The sequence below is a fragment of the Sciurus carolinensis genome, chromosome 4 (assembly GCF_902686445.1).
Source record: "Sciurus carolinensis chromosome 4, mSciCar1.2, whole genome shotgun sequence".
Taxonomy (NCBI): domain Eukaryota; kingdom Metazoa; phylum Chordata; class Mammalia; order Rodentia; family Sciuridae; genus Sciurus; species Sciurus carolinensis.
This window is the reverse complement of record NC_062216.1, coordinates 100,785,958-100,803,184: the sequence shown is the minus strand read 5'-3', so window position 1 is coordinate 100,803,184 and position 17,227 is coordinate 100,785,958. Positions and strand designations below refer to the sequence as shown.

The following is a 17,227-nucleotide window of genomic DNA, read 5'->3' as shown; positions in this document are numbered from 1 at the left end:
AGGGGAATGACTTCTGGGCTCTCTCATTTCATCTCTCTCACACAATACAGCTTCCAAGTTAAACATTATTTCTTGGGCTCCAAGGGATGATTGTTTCTTGCATCCCCTAAACAATGCTTACTTTCTCCTTTACTTTCAAACATACAATTTCCTACAAAAATCAGAACCAAGCAACACTGGAAAAAGGGATAAGCAAAACAGTATAAACCAAAATGTATTTTTTCTTTTGATTTTGTTGTTTCGGTGTGAAACATATCTGATAAGCCTAGTGCTAGGTATTATTATATTTGGTATAAAACATAAAAGATTTGGTCACCAAGGTTCCTCCTTGATGCACAGGGAGATGCTTGGGCAGCATTTAACTATAGATTCATCAATTACTACCACAGTAAACAAACTAATAAAAAGGGGTGCCAAAGAAAGAGACAATATTAAAAATCATTTATTCAGGTAAACACAAAGTGCTCATTTAGAGCAGCCTCTTTTTTATGTTGACATAAAGGAAATATATTAAAGGCAATGTGACTGTCCATTTACCAAAAATGCCAAATACTAGATCAGATTTCAGTTTGTGATACTCCAAACACTAAAAGTTACTTTGTTTTGAATAAAAATTGATTCTCATTTCTAAATTATAAACTAGAAAACATTCTTAACTACTCACCAAATCTTTTGTTTTTTTCTTTTTTAAAGTTAGGGATTTTTATTAGTTCATACTATAAAACTATAGAGTCTTAAGTTAGCTGATCTGAGGAGTATTACTGTTTTGTTTGAGACAGATTTCCTTAAGTTGCCAAGACTCCCAAATACCTGTGATTGCAGCTGTGCACCAGCATGCCTAGCTCTGAGAAGTATTTCTAAAGCATATTTTGGGGAGGATAAAACTACAATAATATTTTAAGCCTATATTAACTAAGAAACTAAGTAAATCTTTCCTTCTTTAAGTATTTCTCTGTTTCCACTGGAAACAATATAGTATTTGTGGCTATAGTTTCTATGTATGGAGGGGTATTTATGAACATCTCACTCTAAGAATTTTGGCATTAAGCCGGGACACGGTGACCCACACCTGTAATCCCAGTGGCTGGGGAAGCTGAGGTAGAAAGATCACCAAGTTCGAAGTCAGCCTCAGCAAAGGTGAGGCATTGAGCAACTCAGTGAGACCCTATCTCTAAATAAAATACAAAATAGGGCTGGGTTGTGACTCAGTGGTTCAGTGCCCCTAAGTTCAATCCCCAGTACCCCCCCAAAAAAAGAATTTTGGTATTATGTTCAAAAGTCATGGAGTACTAATCAAGAGAAGCATTCCTATATCTTCTGTAGTTTACTTGCTGTTTTATTTGGGGGTCAAGATTCCATATCATTCATTCTGCAAAAAAAAAAAAAAAAAACAGAAAATTTTCTTTATTCTGGTTGCTTCACTATTTTAGGTAATAGCATTGTTACATTGAAAAAACATTTCCTTTAATGATGCCCATTAAAAGGATAGTTTTTCTATTAACTTCTACTGACTAGAAAAATTTACTATTTCTGAACCAATTCCATTAGGTGAGAAAAATGTATCAAAAAATGTGCAGGAATGAAAGTTTGGCAGTTTTTCAAAAAGTTAAACATACAGTTAGTATATGATCCAACAATTCTCCTGGGCATAGACCCAAGAAAACTGAAACGTTCGTTCACACAAAATCTGGTACGTGGATATTCTTATCAGCATTCATCAGAATAGCCAATAGATTATGTAGAAGGAAATGAGAGGGAGCTGGGGTATGAAAAATGGTGGAATGAGACAGACATCATTACCCTATATACATGTATGATTACACGAATGGTATGAATCTACATTGTATACAACCATAGAAACGAAATGGTGTACCCCATTTGTGTACTATGAATCAAAATGCAGTCTGTAAAAAATTTAAAAATAAATAAATAATTTTAAAAAATAAAAGAAGGATGTGAACTGTGGCATACATGACCTAGATTAAAAAAAAAAAGTGGAAATAACTCAAATTTCCCACCAACTAAAGAGTGGGTAAACAAAATGTGGTATATGTGACAATGGAATATTATACAGCTATAAAAGATAAAGTACTGATACATGCTACAACATGAATGGACCTTGAAGAGTTAGGTTGGGTTAAAAAAAAATCCAGCAACAAAGAGCATATCTTGAATGACTCTATTATATGACATGTCCATCATAAAATGGGGATGAAGGGGAAATAGGAACTGAGAGGTAGAGAATTTATTTGGGGTGATGAAAATATTCTGGAATTGGATAGTGATCATTTCGCTATTGAAATTTACTATATTATAAACATTAAGGTGGTCAATTTTATGTTATAAATTTTATCTCAAGAAAATTTAAAGTACATGCCATATGAATCATTCCTTCTCCACACTGTGTTATTCTTTCTGCCTCCATTTTATTGGGGAGTGTAACCAGTGCCTCATATTGATATTTACACAAAATAATAGATAATCGCAGATCTATCATAGTGCCACAGCATCTGTATCTTCAACAACACAACTGTAAATCTTCAAAACACTAAAGCCTATATGTAGAATATTTATTATTTTTAGTATTTATTATTTTCTTTCTGGTTTAAATTTAGCTCATTTCCCTCATATTACTTAGCCTTTCTTTTAAATAAACTTATTATGAAAAGCTGAACATTTGAAATCAATATGCTTAAGTCTGAATCCCAGCCTTGCCACATTTTACTTGTGTGGCCTTGCTCTCTAAATCTCAGGTTTCTGATTTGCCAAGGTAGGGTTGGGCAGTGTTGCATGCCTGCAATCCCAGTGACTTGAGAGGCTGAGGCAGTTGGATCACAAGTTCAAGGCCAGCCTGGGCAACTTATTGAGACCCTGTCTCAAAGTTTTAAAAAGGTAGGTGGGGTGGCTGGTCGGGGGCCGGCTGAGGGTGTAGCTCAGGGGAGGAACAGCCCTGGGTTAATCCCAAGGATCAAATAAATAAATAAATAAGCCAATGTAGGGATCGAGTGAGAACATGCCTTCCTGTAGTAAGCATTCTATGATGTAACCACAATAAGGCCTGTGGTAAAACACATCCTCCAAAATCCTCTTCATACTTAGAAATACTTAACTGCCTTACTTGGGTCTGTGTGCAAACCTAAATCTCCCAATCTCTTAAATGTTCTAATAGGTCTTTTCTGTCTCTTCAATAAAGATAACGTGTGCTATCACCAGAGAAGATTAGTTACTGGTTTTTCCTTTTAAGGTGGTATACTACACACTAAATTAGATTGCATGTGTTGGTTACCAAATTATATGCAAATCTGATTTTAGTCCCCAATTTATCAAGACTGGAAATAAATTATATATAAGTATTATGTACATGTTTATCTGCCAGAAACATACATGCATATACATGTCATCTTATAATTGCCAAGTTAAGGTTGTTAACTATCAAACATTCAGCATAGCTAATAGACTATAATAGCAAAGCACTTTGCCCCATTGCGTGGATAATCATGGAAAATAGAGCTCTCTTCTTCCGTCCCCTTTAGAGAGTTTGTTGATACACTTTCTTGGAAAAAAATGAAAGAACTGACCCAAGATTAGATAATCAGTTACTAGAAATTAGAGCCTAACATACTAATAAATGTCAAAAAACAAAACCCATTGCAACTACTACCACTTTTTGCCCCCATTGAATAGTTAGTGCCTATTGCTCAATCAGAACAGGAACCTGCTAGCTTTGAATCTGTAGGCCTCAGAACTATAATTCTTTTGCCCTTCTGACTTAGGAATCAATTGATTTTGCCTCAGCTTCTAAGCAGAAGAGATGAGAAAAATACCCATGTTCCAGAGTTCCAGACAGTTGTATATGGATTTGTTCTGTTAACTACAATTCACAGTTTGATTCAGGCTTCAGTTTTGTTATTTTCATCAACAGAGCTGTGGAGAACCAGGTACACCATGTCTATGGAAATACAAGAGAGAACTACCAAGTCTGCTATCCATATAAGTGACATCCATTTAACTCTTTACTTATTCCATGGTATTTACTGAGCATTTATGTATCTAGCAACCTGGAAATCACTTGGAGTAAAAAATGTACAGGAAGAGAAAAATCTTTGCCTAGAGAAGGCTGCAGAACATTTAAGAAGAGCAAACATCATAAGTCCTTAGAGAAATATAATGGGTATCATAACATAAGAGTTTTGTGATTCTCTGGTAGCACAGTCATGCATCTAATTCTACTGTAATCAGGAAGGTTCACAGAGGAGGCTATGATAAATGTGCATTTTGAAGCTATGTAAGTATAGGGAAAATTAGGTGAAAGTAATAGGCCAGGCAGAGAAAACATGACAGCATGACATACTCTAAATCCTGTAGTTTGTTTGCATTGACTAGGGCCAGTGACAACTGTGGTGAAATACAAGGATAAATTGACAAGATAAGCAGGAGCTAGATCATTCCACAGTAAGGAGTTTGGTTTTCACATGACAGGCAAGGAAGGATATTACAGAATTTAAACAGGAGACAAGTCTGTTCAGGTTAGAATTAAGGCATTGTAGGAGGCAGAGTAGAGGGAGTCTGTAAGTAGGAGCACTCATCTAAAGATTATTGAAAGAATGAGTCCTAGCAAGGGTAAGAATGGTGAGCAGAGGATCTACCTATACATTTAATGCTTATAAACTTAATAGAGTGGGTGGGTATTTAAATATCCATGGTGTAAGACCATGCTCAGGTTGTTTATAGATTGGCAGGAAAGCTGAAGATTGAACTTTAGGTGTGTGAAGTTTGAAATACTTGTGAAGTACAGATTACTGGGCAGTTGAAAATGTGGGTCTGGCACTGAGTACGGAAGGGAAACAAAGTGGAGAGATGTGCCATGGGGTCTTGATGTATCAGTTACAGGAATGGTCATGTCAGCTTCATGTTTCTCAGCAGACTCATAAAAATAGATTGCCTTAAACAGAACTGAAGTTTCAGAAAGAAGAAAGAATACGATGCAGCAGTCTGAGATGGGAGAAACATAAGGGAAATGATGCTGGTGAACACAGAAGATGAGAACATTTAAGGAAAGAGGGAATGTTTTTAGGAAATTTTATCACAGAATGATAAATTATGCCAGAAAAGTGTTCAATTAATATATAAAGGACCACCAGCAATCTTAGAGCAGCTTTAGTGGAGTGGTGAGGCATGATTTGCTTCATGAAATTAGTACCGATGGGCCTCCAGCTTTTTAAATTAATTTCCAGTGATTTACTTAAGTTTCTTGAATTTTTTTTATCCTAATGAGTTCTCTCTTTACATAGTACAAATGTGGGAAGGAAATCTGACATCCACACTCTGGCAGGGAAAACAGTTCTGGAGTTCTAGAACTGTTTGCAGTAGCAATGTAGAAATAGGACCCTTCAGAGGTCTCCAGACAAGGCCCAGAGCCCACTCTGGTAGGCCCAGTGTTCTCCCATAAATCACATTCCAGGTCACCTGGTCAAGGTGGTGGAGGTATAAAGAAGGAGACAGTACAAAGTAGAAAAGTTTGGTACAGCTGTCAAGGGAAGCAGTGAAGATGTTGTACAAAGCAGGGTGTTAAGTTCATTCACAAGAAATGACTGAGCACAGCGAACTGTGGAGAATTAAGTGGACCTATGGCAATGGATCATCCTGACACCTGCTTTTGCCACCTGAACTTCCTGAGATTTCCAGTGTACGAGAGACAGGTATTTTAAGACCGGACACTGTTCTTGATGCTCCATCTCACTGGGTTTAATGAGACATACTTTAACAAATGGGCTGTTGTCTAGAGGGCTGAATTCACACTCGACTTCACAGAGTAGAAACTCAAAATGTTCTAAATTAACGTAAATCAATTTTTAAAAGATTTTTCTGAGGAGGGAGAAGGCACATTCCGTTAAGACCCTGGGTGCCATGTGAACACATTCACAATTGATTGAATGAAAATAGGCCACCCTTTCTCTCTCTTGGACACTAAGCTGGCTTGTGTTCTGCTCCTCTTTAGTTTAATTGGAAGCATTTTAAAGTTTTAGAACCAGTTTTGTTCTAAATATGTGAATGTGGATTTGTCCCCATTTCTAAGAAGAAAAGTCAGAGATTGAAAAGATAAATCTTGGGCGGGGTTGCAGCTCAATGGTAGAGTGTAATGTGAGACACTGGGTTCAATCCTCAGCACCATATAAAAATAAATAAATATAATGTGTCCATCTATAACTAAAAAGATTTTTAAAAAGAAAAGGCAAATCTCCCCTCCCTATGAATAGCAGGAAAAGAACCTGTCATCATGGTCTGGATTATGTATTTTCCAGTCTTCTGTGTACTCTACACTCAGTTCTCTCAGCAGCTGCATCTATAGTAGAGCCGCATCTTTGATGGTTGTCAAATCTTCCCGAGAAGAAGAATGTGAATTCTGGGCACACTTAACTTACATAGATTCTCTCTATTGCAATGTTCTGCAATAGGTTATAATGTAAGTTGGACCTCTTTTGTGACTCTTCTGTGTTGTTTCAAGAAATTTGGCCCCTGCAGTTAATGTTTCTTTAAGAAAGTGAATTATCAAAATTATTAACCTATTCCATTTTAGTTGTTAATTGAATGTTTAAAATGGCAGCTTTTGCCTCTGGCAGTTTGAAAACCAAGCTCAAACTAACATAACTTTTTTTATTATTATTATTTTTACAGGCCGAATTTTGATTCATTGCACACAAATGGGGTAAAACTTTTCATTTCTATGGTTGTGCACAATGTAGATTCACACCATTCATGTAGTCATACATATACATAGGGTAATACTGTCTGTCTCATTCTACTATCTTTCCTTCCCCCACCCCCTCCCACCCCCAGTTTCCTCTACACCATCCAAAGTTCCTTTATTCTTCTCTTCCCCCCTGCCATTCCACCTTGTTATATGTTGTCTTCCATTTATCAGAGAAAATATTCGGCCTTTGATTTTTGGGGCTTGGCCTATTTCATTTAGGATGATATTTTGCAACTTCATCCATTTACCAACAAATGCCATAATTGTATTCTTCTTTTTGATAATTAGTTTTACATTCCTTTTATTTCATTCTAAAAATGACTGATATAGTCACCTCAACCCACCCACTCCCAAGTTAGTTTTCCAGAAATACGCAGAAACAAGCTAATGAACCTACTGTAATGCTTTATAGAGCTGTTGTGCACAGTTCATTCAGTAAACCTGTCAGAGATCCAGCCTGCAGTGGGCTGGATGCTGCTCTGCAGGTTCAGTGGGGGCAAGCAGGGTCTTGTCCCTTAGGTCATCACAGTCTATTTTGCAAACCAGTTGGTAAAAAAAAACACTGTACATTCTATAATAGAAGTATGTCCAGAGCCAAGCAAAGGGCAAGCTTCATCACATTACTACATCTGGCTTTGTCTGAAACTCAAGATATTTTTTATCAGTAGGGAGGAGTCCCAGTTGGTTTAATTCATTCAGTTGCTTTTATAAAGCATAACCCTTTCTTTTTTAAATACCTTTCTAATTTTTTTGTAGATGTAAAAATTTTTAAAGTAAGGCACAACTCTAATTTCTGCCCTTGAGTCAGTATATAAGAATAAATATTTGTGAGATGTTATAGCATTCTGATATGTTTCCACATTGTGGAAGTTTGTCAATTTAGGGTTAGATTCTATGTATTTATTTTTCTTCCATGTAGATTCTTGGTACTGCATCAATTCACAGAGATCATGTGCTCTGGAGATAGGAAGCTTGAAGTTTAGAATTTAGAATTCCCCTCAGGTCAACCCATGAAAAGGGCAAAGAGGCCTAGTATCTGCTCTTCTCACACACACATGCACACACAAACAATTCACTCTTGCTTAGAATAATCTTACAAGCATCAATTTTGCGTCAATGTGATTAGACGCTTAGTTTTTATATTTAGAAAACCTTACATAAATGCACCAGATCACATTCATCAAGGTCTTAAAGAGCAAATCATGAATTCAGCCACTTACGGAAGTTGTTCTTTTTTTTTTAATGCTGTTTATTAAAGTCACAGTTATGATATATGCTCTTTGTAAAAGGTCAATTAGCAGATCCCCAGGATATTTTTTTTTGTTACCTTCAAATGTCAAGTTGAAGTTGGGAACATTTTTAATATTTAGAAGAATTTTGCCATAAAGTAGTATATATGATGAAAAAAAATGCCAGGTCAAAGATGAGAGAGTGGTAGGAAATTTTGTCTTTCCTTCAGAAGCCTCAGAGTTCCAAGTCCAGTGCCAGTGCCCAAATAATGGCCTGCTCCCTAGGGTGACAAGGAAATTGAGGACTTTTTAATGGTTGGTTCCCTTTCACTGAGAGAACCCTATGGACTAGGCCTGGCAGGGGGGCAGCAGAGTAGCAGAAATGACAGTTTTCCCTGCTTTTTAAATACAGAAAGGATTTGAACCTCCACATAAATTATGGGGGTATATTCAGGAAGAGCCTTGAAGTATAAAGAAAAGAAAATAATTGTGATAAGATATTAATTAGTCCTTGTGATTGCCAGAAGGAATTAAATTAATGTCTCTTTTCCAGGGATGACCTTGAACTCCTGTCTTTCAGAGCTTAGACAAAAAGATGTGAGGACAGATATGAATTTGTTCATATCTAAGCTTAAATCTGAGAAAGTTCATGATTTTAATCACTTCAGTTCTAACTGTGATTAAGATATAGGGAAGAAAAAGTAATATTTCCCTTACCTATCTCAAAGGTAATGATTTATACCTTTAATGAAAATCAGATAGCAAGTGGAAAAAAAAAAACGGCATAACAAATTCATTTAACCAGTTTTATGTGACATAGGAAACTTCAGAAATGAAGCCTGAGGATGCACAGAAAAAAAGTATGGTTGGAGACAAAAGGGTGTAACCTAATGGTAATAAACCTGGGGAGCTTAGCAAGGCCTGTGTGTTCAGATTCTTCTTGGCCATCAAGTATAGACTATGACCACTCTGGAATAAGGGCAATATTGTCACATACAGGAAAATTCAGTGTAACCAAGATTCAGGGGGAGCAGGAGAAAGAGTGACCTTCCAAGGTACTATATTTTGGGGTATTAGGTCCTGACTCCCAACAAAGACAGGGCTATCTTCTAAGAATTGTATAGAGGAATAAGGATTTGAAGAGAATCAAGGGTGTTTGTTTAGGATATTAGTCATGGGAGTAGGGAGAGTTACCAATTAGAAGTTTCTGCCAATAGTGAATATCAAGTCAAGTTTGAATATTGCAATGTGTTTTGTTTTGTTTCGGCAGGGCTGGGGATTGAGCCCAGGGCCTCTTACATGCTAGACAAGTACCACTGAGCTACATCCCCAGTCTACAGGTGAATGTGTCTGTTTTTTTGTTTTGTTTTGTTTTGTTTTAATCTATGACTGCTTGTGTTATTTTTCCACCGGTACAGAATAGCTTGTGTATAGAAAGAAGAAAGGTGATTGGAAAGAGCCAAACATGTTCTGTAGAGTGGCTATAACATAAGAAACTAAGACATTTAAGATCTGGTCAGAGTCATTTAAGGGATGTAGCATGAAGTTTTTACAGAAGGAAGCAAAGCAATGAATGGAGTGAGGGATCAGAGGGAAAGGAGCATTGAAGGTTTACTTGAGGTAGAAGAGCAGTTGTTCTCAGAGTAAAGAAAGGAATAGCAAGTCTGCATATGGGATTTGCATGTGTCTTCTAGATCAACGATTACCAAACTGTGTTAGATTAGCTTTTCATTGCTGTTACTAAAAGTACCTGACAAACAATTTAGGGGAGAAAATTTTCCTTTTGGCATACAGTTTCAGAGGTTCAGTCCATGGCAGGACAACTCTACAACTCTGGGCCTAAGGTAAGGCAGAACATCCTGGTAGAAGGGCATGGCAGAGGAAAAGCAGCTCAGGACATGGCAACCAGGAAGCAGAGAGCTCCACTTATCAAGGACAAAATATAAACCCCAAAGACACACCCCCAGTGACTTAACTCTTCCAGCCACTCCACACCTGCCCAGTTACCACCCATTTATCCATATCAATGGACTAACTTACCAATCAAGTTACAGCTCTCATAACCTGACCATTTAACCTCTGAACATTCTTATATTGTATCACACAAGAGCTTTTAGGGGACACCTCATACCTAAACTGTGACATAAACCTTTTCTATAATAAGCCAGAGTGTAATTATTTTCTGCTTTCCAGGCCATATGGTTTCTGTTACAACTTCTCAACTCTTCCCTTAAAGCATGAAGGGAGTCATAGACATTAATTAAACAGGCATGGTTGTGTTCCACTTATCTTTGTTTATAAAAACAGGTGTTGGACTAGATTTTTCCTCAAAGATTAGTATTTGCTGATCCTTGTCACAGATAATTTCTAGGATGTGGATGAAGATAGGCTAAGGTGAAGACTGTTAGAAACCAGGAACATAATATCCCTTAAGAGTAAAATGTTGGCTAGGTATGGTGACATACTCCTGTAATCCCAGTAACTTGGGAGGCTGAGCCAGGAGGATCAAAAGTTCAAGATCAGCCTGAGCAACTTGGTAAGGCACTAAGCAACTTATTGAGAACTGTCTCAAAAAGAACTGGGAATGTAGGTCAGTGTTGAAGTCCCTGGGTTCAAATCCCCAGTACAAAACAACAACAAAAAATATAAATATATATCCATATATATATACACACACACATATAGATAGATAGATATCTTTTTTATTATAATATTGATGAAAACATCATGATCTAAAAGACTTCTGTAGAACACTCCACCCAAGGACATAGAATGTACATATCCTTCTTAAGTACACAAGAAATACTCTCTAGGACAGACCATATTCTAAGCCATAAGAAAAGCCTTAGTAAATGTAAGAAGACTAAAATCATTCCAAGTATATTTTTAATTAACAATGGAGTGAAATTAGTAACAGAAGAATAGTTGAGGCATTTGCAAATATGTGAAAATTACCACACTCCTAAGTGGCCAACAAGTCAAAGAAGAAACAAGAAATTAGAAAAATAATTTGAGATCAATGAAAATAACAACCCAGCATATTAAATATGGGATGTAGCTAAAGCAATGCTTAAATGGAAGTGTACAGTTTTAAATGCCTACGTTGAAAAGAAAGAAAACACTCAAATCCATGACTTAAACTTATACCTGAAGACACTGGGTATTTAGGAGAAAGAAGGGGCAAAAATCAAAAGGGTCTGAGAGGGAATGAAACCGCCCAGATAGGGAAATTGGCCTCAGGTAAAAACAACTTGTCTTTGTAACTAGACATTAGGCTAGGAGAGTGGTTCATGTGTTTCTACTGAGAAGATAATGAAGTTGCTTTCTGCTGCCTTTTACTTTCTCTGTAAAGCTGGACTGAAGTCACCTGCAGAGTACAGGAAAATGGAGCATTGGAGGTCTGATGATAGGGAAGGACAGTTGAGATAATTTTCATGTAGGGTGATTGAAACAGTCCTATGTAGAAATAACTAAAAAAAAAAACTACTAAAAATTTCAAGCTTGTTGAGGATGATTTTGAGTCTGATGATCATGAATTATGAAATAACTTCTGTATCGATTTTGGGAAAGAGTCATCTTGCTAATTCTCCTTCCCTCTCCCTCCTCCTCAGTACAGGGAATTGAACCTAGGGGTGCTCTACCACTAAGCTACATTCCTAGTTCTTTCTATTTTTATTTTAAGACAGGTCCTCACTGAGTTGCCCAGGATGGCCTCAACTTTCATGATCCTTCTGCCTAAGCCTCCCAAGTCACTGGGATTACAGACAGGTTCCCCTCCACAAAAAAACAAAAACACAAACTATTGATCTGCCCTGCAGTGTGATTCCTTCAGCTGCATTTGGCTATGTGGGTGAAGGCACAGAAAAAGCAAATGTTTGTATTCATACAGTTTTGTTATATGAGTGGGATGAAATGATAGAAGAGCACAGAAATTTAGGATATTTAAATGATGGGTTATGGTCAATAAACTGGATAAGGAAAAACTATAGAAAAGGGGGAAAATTACAAATGAATAAAGAGCAAGTAGAGGGGTCAGTTAATAAGCAGTCACCAGAAGGTCTAACATCAAAATCAACTCTATGAAGGTAAGGAATCTTTGTTCTTCCTAAAATCTCTGTGCTGGTACCTGGAATAGGTGATAATTTAATAAGCAAGCAGAAAAATGGAAAATTATGATCAGATATGGATTAGTGATAACAGGAGATTATTCATTATGCATAACATGTCTGACATGTACACACAATATATTCTCACTAATAATTAGCTTTATTATTATGCTTTTTGGACTTTTATAGGAACTCTATGTATTTTCACAGAAATAAAGTATAGAGCCATTTTTCTGCAAATGAGTTGACCTTTTCCAACTGAATATCCTTTGAGGCCATTGGACAATTAGGGTTGTTAGATTTGTCCTAATGTGGACAAAATACACAAACAAAGCACTAGTAGAAATTATCTCCTTTTCCAAATTAGCCTAGTCTGGCTCTCAAAGCCAAAGCCTAAGGACACTGACTTCTGATGCCTTCAGTTATTTTATTGTGCTTATCACCTGTGTGGACAGTTTTATGTTTACATTGCTGAATCACCTCTCTAAAGTATATTGACCTTTCAGTAGGTTTTAAAAGGCTTCTCTTTTGCTTTTTGTCTAGGACTAAAGTGTCATTCAAAAATAGGATGATTGTTTACCAAAGGAAAAGGTTACAGAAGGCTGCTAAAATGATAATAAATCTAATTTTTAAAGGATGCCACTGTTTTTCAATGAATTAATTGAACCAAAGAGTTACTTCAATTTTGAGGATTGAGAAATACTGTCCTTCATATTGCTCTTAGATGACTTGCATGTCTTTCAGATGTCTTTTTTGGATGACCTGGTTTTTTTTTTTTTTTTTCTCATGCCCTATACTATAATTACTTGTAGAAAGTAGGTATTTATTAATTCTATGCTGTTGATCCTGATTAATAAAATAAGCAGTATTCTGAAATGTGCTTCCCTCTACCTCTCTGCCTGGTAAATTGCTTTTATAATTTACTTCAGATATCACCTCTGAAATTATTCCTAGCTCTTACAGGCAAATGAATAGGCCTCTCTCCTTCAGGTAGTTCACACTTATTTTCTGTTGGGTGGCCATTGTGTACATCGTACATCTGTTTCTCTTTCTCATTCTTGCCTTTTGTCTACCAAGGAGCAGGGACATTGTCTTATGTATCTTTAGTGTCTCCAGGGCTTTGCATATACCTGACAATAGGTGCATGCAATGAAGCGCACTGTCTGGCATATGACATGTGATAGCAGGAAAACTTGTTTTAAAGCTCACTTAGGCTGGGAAACTCTGGCCACTGTCAGGTGAGCAGTGATTAACTGAATATGGCCTCATTATCAGCCTGATTAACTCAGAGAAGGATTAGACTTACCTGTCTCATTTCTTTTTTTTCTTTTCTTTTTTTTTTTTTTTTTTTTTGTTTGGGTACTGGGGATCGAACCCAGGCCTTGTGCTTATTACAAGGCAAGTACTCTACCGACTGAGCTATCTCCCCAGCCCTCATTTCTTTTATATTGAGAAAAATACTCAGTGAATACTCCTATTTGTTAAAAGTGAAATTGTCAATCAAGATATTAATAATGACCATATTTGGGTGGTGATATTTTTCTTTAACTTTTTTCTTTAGGCATACATTTTGTCATTGTTTAAACATTATTTCAGGATATATTTTGGGGAAAAAAAAACTATTTCCAGTTTTTAAATTTGATGGTACATGTGGAAACATTTATCAGAAAAAAATACTTTGACACAATTTGGAACCAGTCAGGGCTGAATCAAGATGAGCCATTCTATGGTTGAGGATAGCAAGTTCATTTGCTTCAGGTTAACTGGGACTCTTCTTTATGCAGTCTCTGAGATGCAAGCCTCCTCCACCTTAGAGTGGTTTCCAAAGTTGATCTTGCCAGGATAGAGTGAGATAGAAGTGATCAGCCAGCTGTCACCTGATGCAGCACGTCACTTGCCCTGGCCAAAACTAGTCTGAGAGACCCAAGCTTACTGAAAAATAAGAGTGGAAAATATAGAGAAACACCTGGAATCTAGTATATGGTTAAACACTAGTTGTTTCTGCCAACATGACCATAATTCTTTTCATTTTTTAGTTACTGTAATGAATGTATGTTGGATCCAGACTGCGGTTTCTGCTACAAGCTGAACAAATCAGCTGTCATCGACTCTTCTTGTGTGCCTGTTAATAAAGCATCCACAAATGAAGCAGCCTGGGGCAGGTATGTTACTCATTGCTTAACAAAAGAATGTATAATATAATTTCAAAATGAATCTGATTTCTGTGTTTTCAGAGTGTCTGCACTTACATTAGTTCTTTTTAAGCAGCCTTCATAACTCCATTAATTTGCTGCATGTACTGATGATCCTGTAAAGTGTTGCAACCATGTAGTTCACATGCTCAAAGAAGAAAGCACTCAGGCTCAGACTTCTGGAGACCTGGAGTCCAGACTCAACTCTGCCTAATAAACCACAGGAATTGGGATCTTTAGTTTTCAGCTAATAATCCCAAATATTGCCAAGGAAGTCTTGCTTACTATGTACTATTTACCTACACTGTAAAATTCCAAACTGGAATTTCCTGAACTTAAGTAAAGGGTAATTGTAAAGTCAAAATGAATTAATATCACTTTACGTTCTTTCATGGAAACAATTTTTTCTAGAGTTCTTTCCTAGGATTCAGTGAAACTAAGCAAAATAGGATAAAATTTGAAATCGCTGGCATGCAACTTGTCTGAGAGGCTGTAAACTTTTCTCTTCTGGCAGAATGTATTAGTTTATAGTAGATACATAAATGAAATCTTTATATGGAATAAATAATTCCCACATTTATGAACTAATGTTCATATTCATGGACACATGATATGTATAAATGTATAAATGATATGACTTTTAACTTTTCTGTGTTTTAAGTTCTCATTAAAAAGAATAATATGTTCTACTCCTGTCTACCTCATAGTGCCAATATAGGCAATGAAATCTTTAAAGTACTTGTATCTCCTATGAACTATAAAATATAATGTATTAGTATTAATCTTTATGCTGTTACCATTCATCATTTTATTAGGGAATTAATCCAAAGAAGTAAACTTTATGGTAGTTGAAGAAAAGCCCAGACTGCATTTTAAATATACTAATGACAAAGAAATATGTAAAACAAAATGCAGTTATTATTTTAAATGAACCCTTAAAAGAACTCCAAGTGTGTTACTAGTTTACAGCTTTAAACCCCTAGATTCTAGTTTTGTTTTTCCCAGGAAGAAAAAAAGAAAACTGAAAGTTACTAGTCTGGGATCAAGAACATGTGAGGAAGTCTTTTTAGCAATAATAAATGAATGTGGTTTCCCATATTTCACAGAATTAATCTATACACTTATTAGAAAAGTCTACTAGTAAATAGTAAAGGGCATTAAAATTAGATGTACTTCTCACCCTCAGTAGGAGGTTTAGAAGTCAGGAAGTTTCAGAAGTGGAGTGTTATTCTTACTTTTCAAAAGTAAATTTTGCAACTTTTTAGTCAAAAAATGTATTAATGATTTTTGAGAAAAAAAATTTAGAAAAGTTTACATTTCATTTATATTTTTGGACTATCATCCTATGACTACATACACTATTAGAGAAAAATGAGGCACAGAAAATAAATAAAAAGAAGTTAAGAAAATACAAAGAACGTCTATGTTCATAGCATATTATTAGAATAATCTCAAAGTCTTTAGAATAAATAAAAAAAAAAAAAATCACCCAGTTTTTCTCACTGTTCCCTCTGCTGGGCCACAGCCTTTCTCCTAGCTTGGCCACTGCTGTTGGTTACATCATTCTTTGCTAGAGAGATATTTTAAAAAGGGAGGATGTGGTCACTCTGAAAATTTCTAGAACAAATTTTCCATTTGTAAGTTAATATTATATTCATTATATTTTTGTCGGTTGGTTGGTCAGTTGGTAGATTTTCTAGAGTGGAACTCTAGGGGTTACCATTACCTTTGCTTTGCATCTGGGATATACTATTAACAGACATGTCAGGGTCAAGTATTAAGGCAGTTCATAGCCATATATCCTAATCTCTAACTGTGCTGTTTCTTGAAAAGACATCGGGTAGAATGCAGGCACCATTCATGAGGGAAATAGTATGATAATTTTGATGAATTCTAAATTGTCAATATGATGACCATCATTTGTCCATATAATCAATTGAAATGATAAGTTTGAAACCATACTTTTAAAGTCCATTCTCATACATTCCTATACCTGTGTTGTTAAGTTTCAATGGAAAAAAGTTTTAGAATCGCTTAGCAAAATGTCCAGAAAATGTAGTAGACAAAGTTGATATAAGGAAACCTCTTACTCGTTATACCTGCACCTCTGACATGCATTCCCCATGCATACAAATGCAGGTTTAATGCACAGCTGAATTGGAGCAAAATCCCCAAGTGCCACAAGTGAGAGCAAGAGTGGTGAGCTGCATGGGAATATCAGAAGAGAACACAAGCCCTAAGGGTGAGAGGCAAGGGTATATAGTGTGCTTCTGACAGAGGTGAAGCACCAGGCCTTTCTTCTAGTGCCCTGTGATAACTAGGTTCAGAAACGAGGACAAGGAAAGCTCTAACTAGACTTGGCTGGTCAGCCTATCCCCTTCTTGATGCTCACTTGAGACCTTGAGTGGAAATAAGGTCTCACATGAGTATGCAGACCAGAAGTCTTCAGTGCAGGGGGTGTGGGTCCCCATTTCAAACTACCTTTGTGAAGTGGAAGCCCTAAGTTGAAAATCATGAATATTAAAAATAGAGGAGCTGAAGCAATAGCTTGTTTTGGAGAGCGCTCGCCTAGCATGCACAAGGTCCACGGTTTGTATCCCTGGTGCCTCAGATGAGGAGAAAAAAAAAAAAAAAAATAGAGCCGGGTGCAGTGGCACATGCATGTTGTCCCAGCTACTGGGGAGGCTGAGACAGGAGGATCACTTGAACCCAGAAGTTCAGGGCCAACCTAGGCAACAAAACAAGAAACAAAGGAGTGAATAAATAGACATATAAATGGCCCTAATCTGGAGACATCTAGAACCGTGTCAAAGACAGACATGAAATTGTCAGACGCCAGGATTCATGAGACTCCGGTGGAAAGCCAGCTCTTGGAAAACATGGGAGAATAGTCAAAAATATGGACTACTATAAAGCATACCATCAGGTAAAGAAGAGAAAGCTACACAT

General features: G+C 36.6%; 1 protein-coding gene across 1 annotated transcript in view; it reads left to right on the top strand.

Moving 5' to 3' along the window:
• Slc2a13 (solute carrier family 2 member 13) overlaps positions 1-17,227 on the top strand; it is a 349,537-nt gene that overhangs the window by 266,471 nt on the left and 65,839 nt on the right. The window contains exon 7 of the mRNA XM_047548591.1: positions 14,123-14,248. Within this exon, the coding sequence (XP_047404547.1) occupies positions 14,123-14,248 (126 nt within the window). The remainder of the gene's footprint in view (positions 1-14,122; positions 14,249-17,227) is intronic.